Here is a 15,342-nt window from a genome sequence, read left to right as displayed (position 1 = left end):
ACATGGCACCCCCTTTAGTGTACAATGTTTGAACCATTAGGTTCACATTGTCCTCCTGAATGGTTCAGTAGTCCTTGGAAGTGATGCGCCCATCAAGCACAGTATAGAGAATACTGTGATATTGCAGGCCAAACCATCACTGATCCACCCCTGTGTTTCACTCTGGGCAGCAACAGTCCGAGTGTTAAGACTCTTTGGGGATAACTCCCACGGATGTGGGAAAGACAGTTAAGGTGGACTCATCAGAGAATACATGTTTCACATTGTCCACAGCCCAAGATTTGCACTGTTGGCACCAATGAAACTAACATTTGGCATTGGCATGAGTGACCAAAGGTTTGGCTATGGCAGCCCGACCACTGACTCTGTGGAGCTCCCGTCAAACAGTTTTGGTGGAAACAGGGGAGTTGAGGTGTGCATTTAATTCTGCAGTGAGTTGGGCAGCTGTGCCTTTGTTTTTTGGATACAATCCGGGTTTGTACCCTTTCAGACAGTTTCGACAGTTACTCCAGTTGGATGTGGTTCGCACTGTGTGGTGGTATGGCGACATTACCTTAGATAATAAAGCTCTCGATACACCACAAAGACTTGCTGTCCTGGTCACAGATGTGCCAGCGAGACGCGCACCAAAAATATAAATTGTGTCAATAGTGATAACCTTCACACTATACTGATGGAATGTAAAATCAGTAAAGATTGTCCACTGTCCAACAACCCCTATAGATATAATCTTGTATGGAACATCTGACCTATAAGCTTATAATTCCTGCAATAATTTTCTGGTAATATACGCTCCTGCTTCAACTGTTCAGGTGCCCAACCTTATAAACAGTTTAATGTCTCCTCAGTCTCAAACACTAATTATGTCTTTAAAAATAATGTCTTAGTTTTGACAGTGTTTTTCACGCTAGAGTTATGATACAGCCAGTTTGGCATGTCACGGCCTGCCGGTACTTCAACATCAACCAACCCTTTTTTTTTTTTGGACTGCACTTGAGACCATGTTTTGTTTTGAAGAAAAGGGAAGCAGGTGTTCTCTTTGTGTAAATGGGCGGCAGAGTTTGCCCTTAGTAAAGATTTCCTCTGTTTGTGGTTGATGTTATATCCAAATGATGCTCTTTTTTGAAAACACAATGAAGACAACACCCCAAGAGCAGGAATGGCAAATCATTTCTCATCCGTTACAATGCTTTCATAGCTACGCTGACATTAGGAACAAAACATGTCCTGGAGGTTTTAACTTTGTGTTTGTTGATTTTGGGAGAGGCAGATTGGTGGGTAGGAGGTTCTTAAATTAAATAAAAAAAATAAATCAAGTCATATGTTATGTTTTCTTGTAGAACTAAATGTGTCTTTCAGAACTTGTTCACCCAAATTTTTTTAAATTATTCCAAACTGAATGTTTCTTCCACAAAAGAAGATATTTTGAAGAATGTTGGTATCCAAACAGTTGATGGACCCCATTGACTTCCATAGTAATTTTTTCCATATAGATGAGTAGATTATTTTGGTGTACTATCCCTTGAATGTCAACCAGAGCACTTTGCAAATGTTGTTGACCTCTGTTTCTCTCTCACGCTTGTGATACTGTTGTCTGACTGTATTTATTGTCCATAGTGTTGTCTTTTAGACCTGCAATGTGTCACTGTTGTTTCTGTTTCATTTGTATCCACTTTTATGTATTTACGATGTGCAAAAAAACAACAAAAAAGTTGACTTGCACTTCGACTGCAAACTGTTCATAACATATTAAATTAGCTGATACAAAAAGCATACTATATTCAGTCACACACTATACAGTTTAAAGCAAGCCAGTGCCAGATATTACATGCAAACTAAGATTGATTAATTGATAATTCAGAAGAACTGAAAAGAAAGTTGTTGGTTTTTTTTTTTTACACTTTCTGAAGAATTTAACTTATGTTAGCATGCATTAAAAAATCAGTTGTTAGTTGTTTGTTGTTAGTAGGGGTGAACAATATCAGTAAATTTCATATTTATGCATTTCACAGACAATTTTATGTAAGGTAACTTACATTAGATTCAATGCATTTTTATCAGTGCTTACATTCTCATTGAATCGAACCCATGACTGTTGTTGCCATCAGGATGCCTTTGCTATCAGTGCTTGCTATATGTGTCTGTAAGTAAAGGGTGTTCAAGCATGGCAAAACATGAGACCATTGCTTTAATGCCTGGATATTGCAGATTTTTTGAGGTGGCTGAGTGGTGTAGCACAGATTATATGGTCAGAAGTATGCGTGTGGGTTTTCCTAAAGATGCTGCGTGAGAGAAAATGTTTCTGTGAACATATAAGACCTTTCATGTGTGTGTGGAGCATGGAGACACATCTCAAGCAACAATGAGCTCCTCAGCTCTGGAATTCAGATGGCTTTTCATTATCTGGGCACTTTGCAGTGAGGATTATAAAGAGGGGCAGATTAGTGTGTGTGTGTGCGTGTGTGTGTGTGTGTGTGTGTGTGTGTGTGTGTGTGTGTGTGTGTGTTTTGGGAGGATTAGAGAGAGAGCAGATTAGACCTTTACAATCCCACAATCATGCTCTGTTAAGTCACCGTGGAAGACATCCTGCTGCCATCTGATGCACTCACACATCTTTTCAAACTCATTATGAAGAAGAATTCCTTCTAAATATTTTTAGATAAATCATGTTTTTGAAAACAAACAGTTCTTACTCTAAATTATGATTGGATGAATTGCATTTAAAGCTGTTGTTAAATACAGATAAATGCACAGATGTGAACTCACATAGAAGCCGAGAGAGACACCGTTATAGGGATTATACCACAGCTAAAGAGATTGAGATTGATGTGTATGTGTCATAAGTAAAAAAAAATATTTAACACAATATTTTAGAAATGTAGATGTATATTGAAAACTTTTGACAAATTTGGGAAAAAGTGTGTGTGTACATACTGTATGTATACAACAAACAGTGTATATATATATAGGCCTATATTTTTTTTTCTGAAGGATCATGTGACTGAAGATTGGAGTAATGATGCTGAAAATTCAGCTTCGTCATCACAGGAATAAATTACATTTTAAAATATATTCAAATAGAAAACAGTTCTTTAAATTTGTAATAATATTCCACAATATTACTGTTTTTACTGTGTTTTTGATGAAATAAATGCAAAAACTTTTGACAGGTAGGCTTAGTGTGTGACAAACAGGCCTGAAATTTAAATTAAATTAAAATCTTAACATCAGCTGCATCTAAGAGTGTGTAAAAATGACATCTTTTAAATGAATCGTTTGACCAAATTCATAAAACTGGTTTGAATGATTCATTGAATCAGACTGATTCAGTTCATGAGTTCAACTCACTGACTTAATTTTCCAGTTTATTAACATCCCTTTATCTTCCTCCTTTCTGTTCCACATAGGTTTCTAATGACACGAGGTGAGTAAAAAATAAATAAAAAATGAATTTCTGAATTAACTACTTTACTTTTAAATGTCTTTGTTTTTTTCCAGGTTCTGTGTATAGTTTCAGTCTCTCTCTGTCAAATCATAAATTTTCCACTCCCCAGTTTGAATACTCCACATTCCACATAATTTTTAAGACACACAGAACATATTCTAAGAAAAAACAACTATAAATTGTGCTATAACATAACAATGTAAGGTAAAAACAGAGTGTTCAGGTCAGGGCCGGCCCGAGGCATAAGCGAACTAAGCGGCTGCTTGGGGCCCCCTCGCCACCAGGGGGCCCCCAAGCTAGTTTTTTTTTTTTTTTTTTTTTTTACATTTTAATTAACTTAAACAAATGACATAAATGAATGAATGGATTAATAATTCAAGACAAGAAAATTCTGATTTCATGATCAATGTACCTGCCTACAACTGCTGCTGTGTCTGCGCAGTGTTTAAGTCATGCGCATAACCTCGCGTACATAGACAATTCGTGTGCAAAGTCACGGTAATATTAAGCCATGTCACAAAAATTTGATTTGATCAATGATTTATCCTTTAATTTTAATGATATTCAGAACAGAACAAGAATAAAAAAATAACTATAAACAAGCCAAAACGAAATAATTTAAAGCGAAAGTGAAAGCGGCGGGCTCACGTATCTCTCATTAGAATCAAAATGTTTCAACATACACGATGGATTTGGATGGCAAACTATTCTTTATTATAGGCTTCTTTGTACTTCATCCACGTTCCAATATCGAGAGAAAAAATCATTCTCTTCACATGCGCAAAAATGTGCTTGAAATCCAATATCGAGGGAAAAAATCATTCTCTTCACATGCGCAAAAATGTGCTTGGAAACATCACAGTGGAGCGGTGCTTAGGCTACGCAGCGCTGAATGGTACGAATTGTAGGCTACTACTGACTATTTAAAAAGAGCAGTGTACTTTTTATATGTTAGTTTGACTATTTTATTATTATATTTTATTACGGCTATAACGAACAGGCTGCGATGTCATTGCAGTGCTGGAATGTGTGTGTGTGTGTGTGTGCGTGTGTGTGTGTGAGGCGCGGGCGCGATCGAACAGTGTAAACAAAAACATACTCCGTCATACAAGACATCATTCAAACTGCAAAGTGTTGCAAAACGTTGGAGGATATTTTGTAAATTATTTTTTGTAGGCCTATATGTTTTGTGACAATTTGTTTTCAGAAGTTTCAAAGAGTTAGTAAAAGAGTAAAGAAAAAGTTAAAACATTTTTATTTAAGTATATCTATTTTTTATTAAGTATTTATTTTGTATTAATACATAACCTCATTGTATTAATTTATAATGTAACATTATAGAGTGACATTGTGTCAATAATCGTCAAGCACAGGTGACTCCGCGTGGTGGGAGGGGGCCCCCAAATCAAATTCTGCTTAGGGCCCCCAAAAGGCTCGGGCCGGCACTGGTTCAGGTTGACCTAGTTGGTTTCGATGTGATCTGAGTGTTTACAAAAGTGGCGCTTCTCTCGTTGTTTACTTTCTCTCAAGACGTCCTCCACCTCTGCCATGAGGTGCAGACATCAAAGGGCGATTTCAGACACGCAAACACACACACGCGCTATCACACATCAAGCACACAGACATACACACATCTCTGCTGTTTGTTTTTATAGAAGATCTTATCTCTCGTTCTCAATCGGTCTGTGGCTTGATACAGCTCTTAGGTGTTTGATTGCAGGTGGCCCCATATGATTTGTGACTGAAAATGTGAGAAAGAACACAGAGAGGAAAGGAAAGTGCCCCTGCTGCAGGGCAGATGGGAGTGTTGCCATTGTTCCAGATTCTTCTGTAATGACTCTCACAACTGATAATTGCAAAGGACCATTTTTCCAAAAATGCTCTCAGATGAAAAAAAGAAAATGGCGCGCTTGTACACGAGACTTTAACCTCTTCTTTTTCAATCACAAAATGCTCACACCTGCATGTACATGTGTATATCTCTCAGCCTTTTTATCCGATTGATCGTTTTCCAACAAAACCCAATTCTGTTCACATTTAAGTTCCCTCTATCTGATCACGAAATAGTGCCTCCACTGTCCTGTGCTTTCAAGTCCTGACGTTTTTCAGGAACTGCTATTTACCAGAAGTCACATACACAATAATGCAGAAATACTGGTTTAATCACATGGCTGTCAATGCAATCTACAAGTACTGTACAAAACGCATCTCTTTAAAGATCGAAACTGTTGCCATGTTCATCTCATTATGACAATTATATATTTGTGTAATGTAGATCTATTTATGCCTTTGTTTATCCTGTAGAATTTGCATTATTGTTCAGTTGGGTGTATAGTGATGCTGCTGTTGTATTTGTAAGGAATAATTTGGAATAATTTGAACTTTTTCTAGTTTTGAATTCTATATTGGCTGTGCAATTAGAGGTGTGGCCGTTGGCATTATTAACAGCTGTACATTTTTTTAAACCTTCAAATTGAATCTTATGCCACTGTCTGGGCATTATTTTGTTGAAATCACTTGTCAAACTATTTTTTTGTCCATTCTTAGTAACAATGATGGATCAAAGAGCAGCCTAAAAACGCAATGATCAGAAAGCCTTTCTCTAAAGATCTGAAGCTACAATTATGAAGATTTTCATAGTTATAAAGCACAGGCTCTGTCCTATCAAACAGTTCAGTGGAAATCTTGAATCTTCAGATGGAGCGATCTGCCATTGGGAGGAACAGGAAGGTGCTTACACAGCTTCTTTATAGTGACTCCCTCTCAACGTCGCCTCTCTAATCTCTTTCATGCGCTGTTATTTCAAACCATTTCACAGGCACAGTTTTCAAAGCCAATTGGCATAAAGAGAGGAGAAAAGAGAGAAATCAGGGTTTTATAGTTATAGAAAAAGTTACAGAAAGGTAATACAAGGCCTGACAACTGACTTTAAGAAATAGAGCCATTGTTGAGAGTGTGTGTTCCGGCGTTTTTGTGTGTGAGACGACCGGAGCGACGCTTTTCTCAAACAGGTCCTGACTGGAAAACAGGTGCTGAAGGGCCTGTGGTGATGAGTGTACGGGCGTCTTCAAAAAAGATCTGATCAAAGAGATCCAACCCTGCCTGCAGTCAGTCAGCCTACAGATTTATGCTAGCATGTCAGCACACTTAGCGTACAACTAAGACCAGCAGCACAACAAGGCCTTATCATATTGTGTTTCTGAAGAAGAAAGATTAACTTCATGCGGACTTACATGATAAAGGTCTGTTCGCTTTTCAGTTTGTAAAAAAGGTGTGTTTATACTTTTTATAATGACTTTTCACTGTCTTTTTAGAAGCAGCATACATGCAGTCCAAAATTGGCCTTAAAGGGATAGTTCACTTTGAAATTAAATTTTGGTATGTTTTAGCTTACCTCAAGGGCATCCAAGATGTAGGTGTCTTTTTTTCCGCAGTAGTTTCAATTTTGATATTTTTAGGTCAGACCGATCTTGTCTGTCAGTCGTATAATGCAGGTCTATGGTCACTGTCTCAAAGAGCATGCACAGAGTCCAAATTAATACAATTACCCATCGTCCAAATTAAACAATTCCCCATCTTAAGTACACATTGATGGCCTAAGACACGAAACGAGCGGTTTGTGTGAGAAAACGAACAGTATTTATATCGTTTTTACCTCTTATACACAGCCACGTCCAAGTGATCTGGTGCAGACTGGTGCATAGATATATACACTAGATGTCGCCTTGGCTACGGCAGTTCTTAACGAATGCCGTAGCCAAGGCGACATCTAGTGTATATATCTATGCACCAGTCTGCATACACGTCACACAACAGGATGGACATGGCAGATCACTTGGACATGGCTGTTTATAAGAGGTAAAAACGATATAAATACTGTTCGTTTTCTCACACAAACCGCTCGTTTCGTGTCTTAGGCCATCAATGTGTACTTACGATGGGTAATTGTTTAATTTTGACGATGGGTAATTGTTTTAATTTGGACTCTGTGCTTGCTCTTTGAAAGAGTGACCATAGACCTGCATTAAATGACTGACAGACAAGATCGGTTTGACCTAAAAATATCAAAATTGAAACTACTGCGGAAAAAAAGACACCTACATCTTGGATGCCCTTGAGGTAAGCTAAAACATACCAAAATGTAATTTCAAAGTGAACTATCCCTTTACTATATAGCCTACTACACAACAATACACACTCACACACACTCACACGTTGGGTCTTCATGTTTAATGAGTACTTTACATAGACATAATGTTTTGTATATTGTAAAACTGTATATTCTATCCCCTTACACTAACCCTACCCATCACAGAAACATTTCTGCAGTTTTACATTTTCAAAAAACTTCACTTAGTATGATTCATAAGCTGTTCTCCACATGGGGACCAAAAATGTCCCCACAAGGACTTCGGATATTGTCATAATTTTGTCCCCATAATGTAGGTTTTACCAGTCCACACACACACACACACACACACACACACACACACACACACACACACACACACACACACACACACACACACACACACACACACACACACACACACACACACACACACACACACACACACACTAAAGTGATTTAAGGTCACCATGATATCAAAATTAGCTATTCTTATTTTTTTTTAATGGAATAGTATTTATTATAAATGATTTATCTGTGCACATCATAATTAATTGCAAATTCTTAAATTTGTAAATAACTTGCCCTCCTTCTTGCAGCAACATCTCTTCTCTGATGACATGTTTATTGGCATGAGGGCGGGACAACCTGTCAATCACATGACATCACTGTAATAGCAAACCACAACAATCCAATCAATTCCTGATGGACTAAATCAAGCCCTGCTCTAAATTTTTTTGTCTGAGAAGCCGTTTCACTCGTATATACGTAACATCAGGAAATGAGCATCATTCGCTTGCATTATTCTTTTTAATGAAGCCGGTTCAAGAACCAGTTCCCAACCCAATTTACTCTTTACCAATTTACTTTTAGCCTTGAACAAGGGACTGTCAATAAATTAAGATTACCAGATCTTAAACTTCTGGGAGGGGTGTAGGGACACAGTAGCTCCGACAGGTAGTTCGGACCAAGGTTAGGTAAGCATTTATACACAAATAAAATCATTTTAAAGTCGATCCTAAATTGAACCGGAAGTCAATGTAGAGCTCGCAAAATGGGAGTGATTTTTTCTATACTTACTTGTAACTGAACCGAGAAACTAAATAATGAATGTTTACCAACCCAAAAGATCAACCAAACACCTAGATAAAGCTGTTTGGACACTGGCAAGAAAGAGTCCTTTCAGATGTGCAGAGCACTGGATGTGGCATTAAAACGAAACGGGCTGCTGTCCTTTACACTTCAGCTCTTACCTCACTTCAAAAACACACTCCGTCTTCACATGGTGAACCCATCTTTAAGCCGCAACTTCAGAAAAAGCAAGTGGGGAAGAAAAAAGGGAAAAGGAAAAAGTGAGATAGCCTTTAGAAGAAGGTGGAGTGGTAACTGTCATTTATATTTACAGTTCGACTCACACACCCCAGGGCCCAGAGTCCAGGTGGCCCTTAAACAGCCTGGTGTGTACACAAGTATGTGTGTGTTTGAGAGATGGGCTGGTGTGACAGACGGGCTGTGTGTGTGCGTGTGTGTGTGTGTGTGTGTGTGTCAAACGAGGCCTCTCTGATTCATGTGCCTGAATTTTGAAACACTACAAGGACTTTGTAGAGACTTGAATACCCTCTGGGCAAAGTACAGAACACACACTTCACTCAATCCTTCTCATCAGATCAGACCTGTTTTAGATCTTTTTCACACACACATACACACACTTTCACACACTGCCGCACTTGACACCTAAAGTGAGCTTTTAAAGGGCAGAGAAATTGTCCAAACATACCATAATCTTTTAATGATGGAAAGTATAATAAATGGTATCCTAATACATCTTTGCTGTTTGTTTTATAAAGGCTTAGTGAGCTTTTAATATTTTGAACAAAAACTATATCGAAATATTTTGTTTGATTCACCGTCACAGTTACTACTTGGATATATCACTTCATTTTGTCTTTGAAGAAGGTAGAATGAATGAGTTGTTTTACAGTAATTATGTGAAATAGGCAGGCAAAACATCTCATGCGTAAGCTTCTATTTGTGCGTTTCCTGTATGAACATTTAAGATCAAAGTCAACATGGAGTTGAACTTAAAATACCAAATGAAATTCTGAGGGAATTTGCAAAACAAACACATTAAGAATGAAGACAGATCAAAAGACACCTGATGATCTGGGTGTGTGCATTTCTTGTGGAAACAAACTGCTTTTTACGAAATCAGTAATGTGATCATTTAATAAGTAAGCATTTGTTTCTTTAAAGATATTTCTCATTTCATAACACAAATCAGGTTAAACTGAATCAAATACACACATCAGGAAAAAGAGAAGCTTATAGGACATGATAGGGCATGTAAAGAAAGTAATTTCCTTTCTTGTTTTATGTTAGTTTTTCTCCAACTGTGCAATGCCTGAAGGTCAGCCTCACCTGTCTATGCAAATGTGCTATGGATTCAAGCTAATGACGCGATTCGATTACCAAAGGGCGTAATGTTAAATATACTTCTGTTTTCTCTAGACAAACAACCCTAAAGTTCATTGTGTGTGTTTTTCTGAACTTTGGTATCTCAGGTCAATCCAGTATTAAAGTATTAACACCATAAATGTATGAGTATTGATGTGCTTGGCACATGGCACAAAAAAGACATTCCCATCAAACAAAACACTGATGAACACAGACAGACAGACAGACAGACAGACAGACAGACAGACAGACAGACAGATGATGGATGGATAGATAGACAGACAGATGATAGATAGATAGATATGATAGATAGATATGTATGTATGTAAATGTAAATTACCCTAGGAATATCATTTATCTGAAGTTTCAGTAGATATCTCAACTTTGTCACACACTGAATATTGAAAATTTTAAATATTGAACATGTATGCAAAATAGATGATAGATGACAGACAGACAAACAGACAGACAGACAGACAGACAGATAGACAGATAGACAGATAGATAGATAGATAGATAGATAGATAGATAGATAGATAGACAGATAGATAGATAGATAGATAGATAGATAGATAGATAGATAGATAGATAGATAGAATCCGGTAACAGATTTTTTGAGTGATCCACTCTGAAACAGTGAAAAAAGGCACTGTTAAATCAAAGGCAATACTTCAAAAATGACCCAATTTGATGTTACAAATAAACCCGAGATAAAAACACCAAACCTGGAGACCAAAATAAAACAAACTTTAAAGCCCTTGCTTCAGTATTGTTTTTCAATGAAACATGGAAGAGAATAGATTAATTTTAATAAGATAGGAATATGAAAGTCAGGGCATTTTATATTAATAAAGGTCCTAAATTACACATTTCTTCAAAATCGTTGATGTTATTAAAGTTATAAAGGTTAATATATATAATCTACTTATTTCTCAACAGCCATTGTGAGAGTCACAGGTCTGAGTGTGGTTGCTCTAACTAACCCTGTTCTACTCAAAAAAATAAAAGCCAAGGCCCAAAGTACATCAGAGATGAGGCTGAGGCCTGAGATTGGGTCTCAAGTAAGTATTTCCTCTCTTATGATGTTTGTCATAAGAATTACCGGGATCTCATCCTTCAAAATGTTTAGCCCAATGGATTAATCGTATTAACCTTAAAGGAATAGTTCACTCCAAAATGTAAATTCTGCCATAATTTACTCACCCACATTGTTCCAAACCTGTATATTTCTTTAGCACAAAATAAGTAAATGAATATTTTAAAATAATAATAATAATTTAATTGAAAAAAATATATATATTTCAGTGTTGTGGTTGACCCTATTGAATTTCATTGAATTGGACTTTTTTGTTCTGTAGAAGAAAGAAAGTCATACAGGTTTGGAACGACATGAGGGTGAGTAAATTATGACAATTTTCATTTTTCGGGTAAAATATCCCTTTAAGGTTTTGAGGGTTTTAGCTAAGGGGATGTTTGGTAAGGTATGACTGATGACGAATATTAATTGAATCTCTAGTGATTCCCAGCAGACGTATCTCTAAAATTAGACTACAACACGACAGAATGATTTGAATAGTTCTTGAATTAAAAACTTTTCAAACTCAACACAAATCATAAAAGCGTTTGCTTTTCATGTGAAACATTTAAAACTAAAATGTTTTATTTATTCTTATAAAATATGAACCTTTAGAAATATACACAAATGTATGTAGGACATTAAAAAGAGCTTGGTATAACAAAACAAACCAGGGGGCATGAACTCACTGTACAAAACAACTCAAATAACAAGTTTTTATCTTTGTGTCGGCAATATTTAGTGCTTAAAGATTTACTTTGTTCCATGAAAAAGCTTAAAAATAGGCAGTTCAATCTCTGCCGCGGCCTTTTTGAGCAGCTGCACTCCAATGTCAATGCAGTTGTGTATGACACGGCCTTCATTTCCATTGAAAAGCCACACGACTATGCCACGGAGGAGCCGCTTTTCCCCGAGCCATTCACACCCATTGTTTGTCGAGTCCTTTCATTGTCTTTAATCACAGCCCTACAGTATCAGAGTCCCTTTTTCTCTGTCACTAAGGGAAACAACTATTGCACATGACAAGATACAGGCATCCCAATGACAGCAATAGGGACTCGCTCCCTTTTTCTTTTTTTCACAAAACGATCCCCAAAGTCTGAAGCAAAGTTTCAGATGTAGTACAAGCACTAAGAACCAAAAAAAAAAAAACCTGTTGGGGATGTAGCATCTGAAGTTTGCATATAATAAATATGAGCAATGTTGTGTTCTCTGCTGGCTTGTCTCTTTATAAAGCAGTTTGTCTAAGTCCAGCATTTATTTCTTGGCCATTCGTGTGTGTATAGAGGCCCAGCTCATACACAAGTTGCAGGAGGACCTGCTGGTTCGTACTTGGTTTTATGTCCTTTGAGTGCAGGATGAGGCTTGAGGTAAGGTCCACTTCCTGTGAAAACACATGCAGCCTTCCTCCTAGTCTTCTTCTTAAGTTTGCGGCTGAAAATGTTTTGCCAAGACTGCAGCGTTTTGGAGGTCCAGATCCACATGCCGCTGGTGATGCCCACCACCAGCAACATGAAAATCTTAACCATAAAGATCTCCACGGCTGGGATGGAGCTCTTCATCACGCACTCCTCGCCGCTCTTACTGTCCTCAGTACACTTTTGCTCCCCTGCTAGAATCTTCCAATAATCCATGTTGAGACGCTCGTAAAAATAGCAGGCGATGACACATGTGGCGGGGACCGTGTAGAGCACGGAGAAGACGCCAATCCTAACCATCAGCTTCTCCAGCTTATCCGTATTCTCTCCTTCAGTCTTCATGACCTTACGGATGTGAAAGAGTGCCACAAACCCTGAAAGCAGAAAGGAAGTGCCAATGATGAGGTAGCAAGAGAGGGGAATAAGAACAAAACCCGTCAAGGCTTTGACATCCATGCTGCCCACGTAGCAGACCCCTGTGAGCTCATCTCCCGCCACCTTTCTCATAACCAGTATCATGATGGTCTTAATGGCTGGTATGGCCCATGCTGCCAGATGGAAGTAGCTGCTGTTAGCTTCAATGGCCTCATGACCCCATTTTTTCCCAGCTGCGAGGAACCACGTGAGAGTAAGAATGACCCACCACAGGGAACTGGCCATTCCGAAATAGTAAAGAATGAGGAAGACTATCGTGCAGCCAGTGCTTTCCAAGCCTTCCTGGATGATGTACTGAACACCGCTGTCACGGTCACAGGCCACGTTTTCCACCCCCACAAAAAGTCTTATGAGAAAGCCCACTGAGTAGACACAGTAAGACATTGACAGGAAGATGATGGGCCGCTCAGGGTACTTGAAGCGCTGTGGATCAATAAGGAAGGTAAGGACGGTAAAGGCACTTGAGATGAAGCACAGGATGGACCAAATGGCAATCCACACCATGGAGAAGCGCTTGTCGCCCTGGCTCCAGTACACGTCGACATTGGAGTAACACTTGGGGGCACAGGACTCACTCTTCTGTACGTAATGAAACTTTCCAGGGTTGCTGCATGTCGCCTTACCGACCCTCTCCTTAATAGGCAGTTCTTGGCTGTTACCTGGCCGAGGGGGTCGGGAGTCTGGCGGCAGAGTGTGGAATCCTTTTGGGGGCTCGTCTGTGCCGTTGTTAGGTGCCTCCATACAGAGGTAATTGGGGTCATTCTTATTTGGCAGTCTGGAACAGTCCAGTGACTCAGGCCAGTGGAAGTTAAACTGCTCCATGATGGGTGAACACTTCTGCCTTGCCTGCTCGCACATTACTCGGCATGCTGGGATGGGTGTGGATACCTGCTCTGTGCACATGGGAGCATAGAGCGAGCACAAGAAAAACTTCAGATGGCTGTGGCAGCCAAACTCAATCAGCGGAGCAAACTCATGCAGCTTTATGGCTGCCTCACTTTGATCTTCATGTCCCATTAAATTCGGCATAACTGTCAAGTTGTAGCCAATGTCCTTGCAGAGTGGAATAGCAATCTCCTGGCATCTTCCTTCGCCTGGCCGGTCCGGGTCGATGGAACTGATAGCGGAACAAAATCCGGCCACGCACAGCAGCACAAGGCTAAGTCCAACATTTGCAGCAAACATTGTCTTTCAATATTAACTCATGTAGCGTGGATTATTCTTTCAAAAAGAGCTTTATATTTTTACCAGAAAAGTTGTTTCATTGTCACTCTTCGTAATTGTAGCAGAAAAAAAGTTATTGTATCCCCAAAAAAATGAGAAGGATGAGGTTGAATTAGTACAAAAGGAAACGTTTTCCTTAGCGAATCAATCAAACTGAGTCAGTAACTCAGATTCCAAACAATCATTTCAGTTCAGAAACATCTGTCAAAAAATCTTTAGATAGATGAGAAATATTAGAAATTTCACTATACAGAGAGGATTCACAAAGTTTTTTTTTTTTTTAATTCACATATGATAATTCCTTCTTCTAAAGCTCGTATGGTCCTCTCCTGTGCGCTAATGTTGACGGTCTGTTTCCCTCACGAAAGTACACTTACTTTTCAACTCGCTCTCGCGCTATTTTCCTCATTCATCCTCCGCAAAATGTATCCAAACTGACCAAACTGAAGGCACGGCGTCATTTAATTACAGTCATCTGAAAATGGGTGAATGAATCCGCTTGGTAAACGTGTGAATATTCACTTCAGTTCGTCTCCAGACACCCCGTTTATCCGTCAAGAGTTGTTCGCTGCCTCGCGCGCTGTCTGTGTCTGAGCTCCTCCGCCACCGTCCTGAACTAACCTGCCAAAAGACCCGCCTTCAAAGACAGCTGTTTTACATAAGAAAGCCCAAACTGACACACTGATTATCCTTAAACCGTGCGGAACTGGCTGTGCAGACCTCAAATCCTAGTCAGTCGTCACCACTTTACCGCTGGATCACAGTAAATTACTCACTGGCCATTTGTTATTGTTGTTGTTTTCTCTCTCAGACGAAATCCCTCTGATGATTTACGAAACACTTTTCGGCGCAAGTCAGCGATAAATCTAAAGGCACTATAAAAGGATTCAGTGGCTTTCCAGTCGAGATGTGTCCCCTTTCTCTCTACAACTGACGATTTTCACGCTCCGACCATTGTGGGAAGAGAGTGAAGAGAAAGGAGAGTTTTTATTCCTTGAAATTCCCCTCGCTTTTTATTGTTGACTGAACTAGAACTGATGGCTGAAGTATACGAGTCTGTAGGCTACTCTCATCCCACGCAATTCGACTGACAAAATCCAAACCATGGAACCATTATGATCAAACACTTTTGCTAATCTTCAAGACAAACTTAATGTTGACT

General features: G+C 38.9%; 1 protein-coding gene across 1 annotated transcript; it reads right to left on the bottom strand.

Moving 5' to 3' along the window:
- Positions 1-11,665: 11,665 nt before the first annotated feature.
- fzd10 (frizzled class receptor 10) lies at positions 11,666-14,766 on the bottom strand. The gene has a single exon (XM_081348989.1). It carries the CDS (start codon positions 14,139-14,141, stop codon positions 12,399-12,401), a length of 1,743 nt encoding a protein of 580 aa, XP_081205115.1. The 5' UTR covers positions 14,142-14,766; the 3' UTR covers positions 11,666-12,398.
- Positions 14,767-15,342: the final 576 nt, after the last annotated feature.

This window comes from Scardinius erythrophthalmus (assembly GCF_964197995.2).
Source record: "Scardinius erythrophthalmus genome assembly, chromosome: 20".
Taxonomy (NCBI): Eukaryota; Metazoa; Chordata; class Actinopteri; order Cypriniformes; family Leuciscidae; genus Scardinius; species Scardinius erythrophthalmus.
The sequence above is the reverse complement of the archived record's forward strand: the minus strand, read 5'-3'. Positions and strand labels throughout refer to the sequence as shown.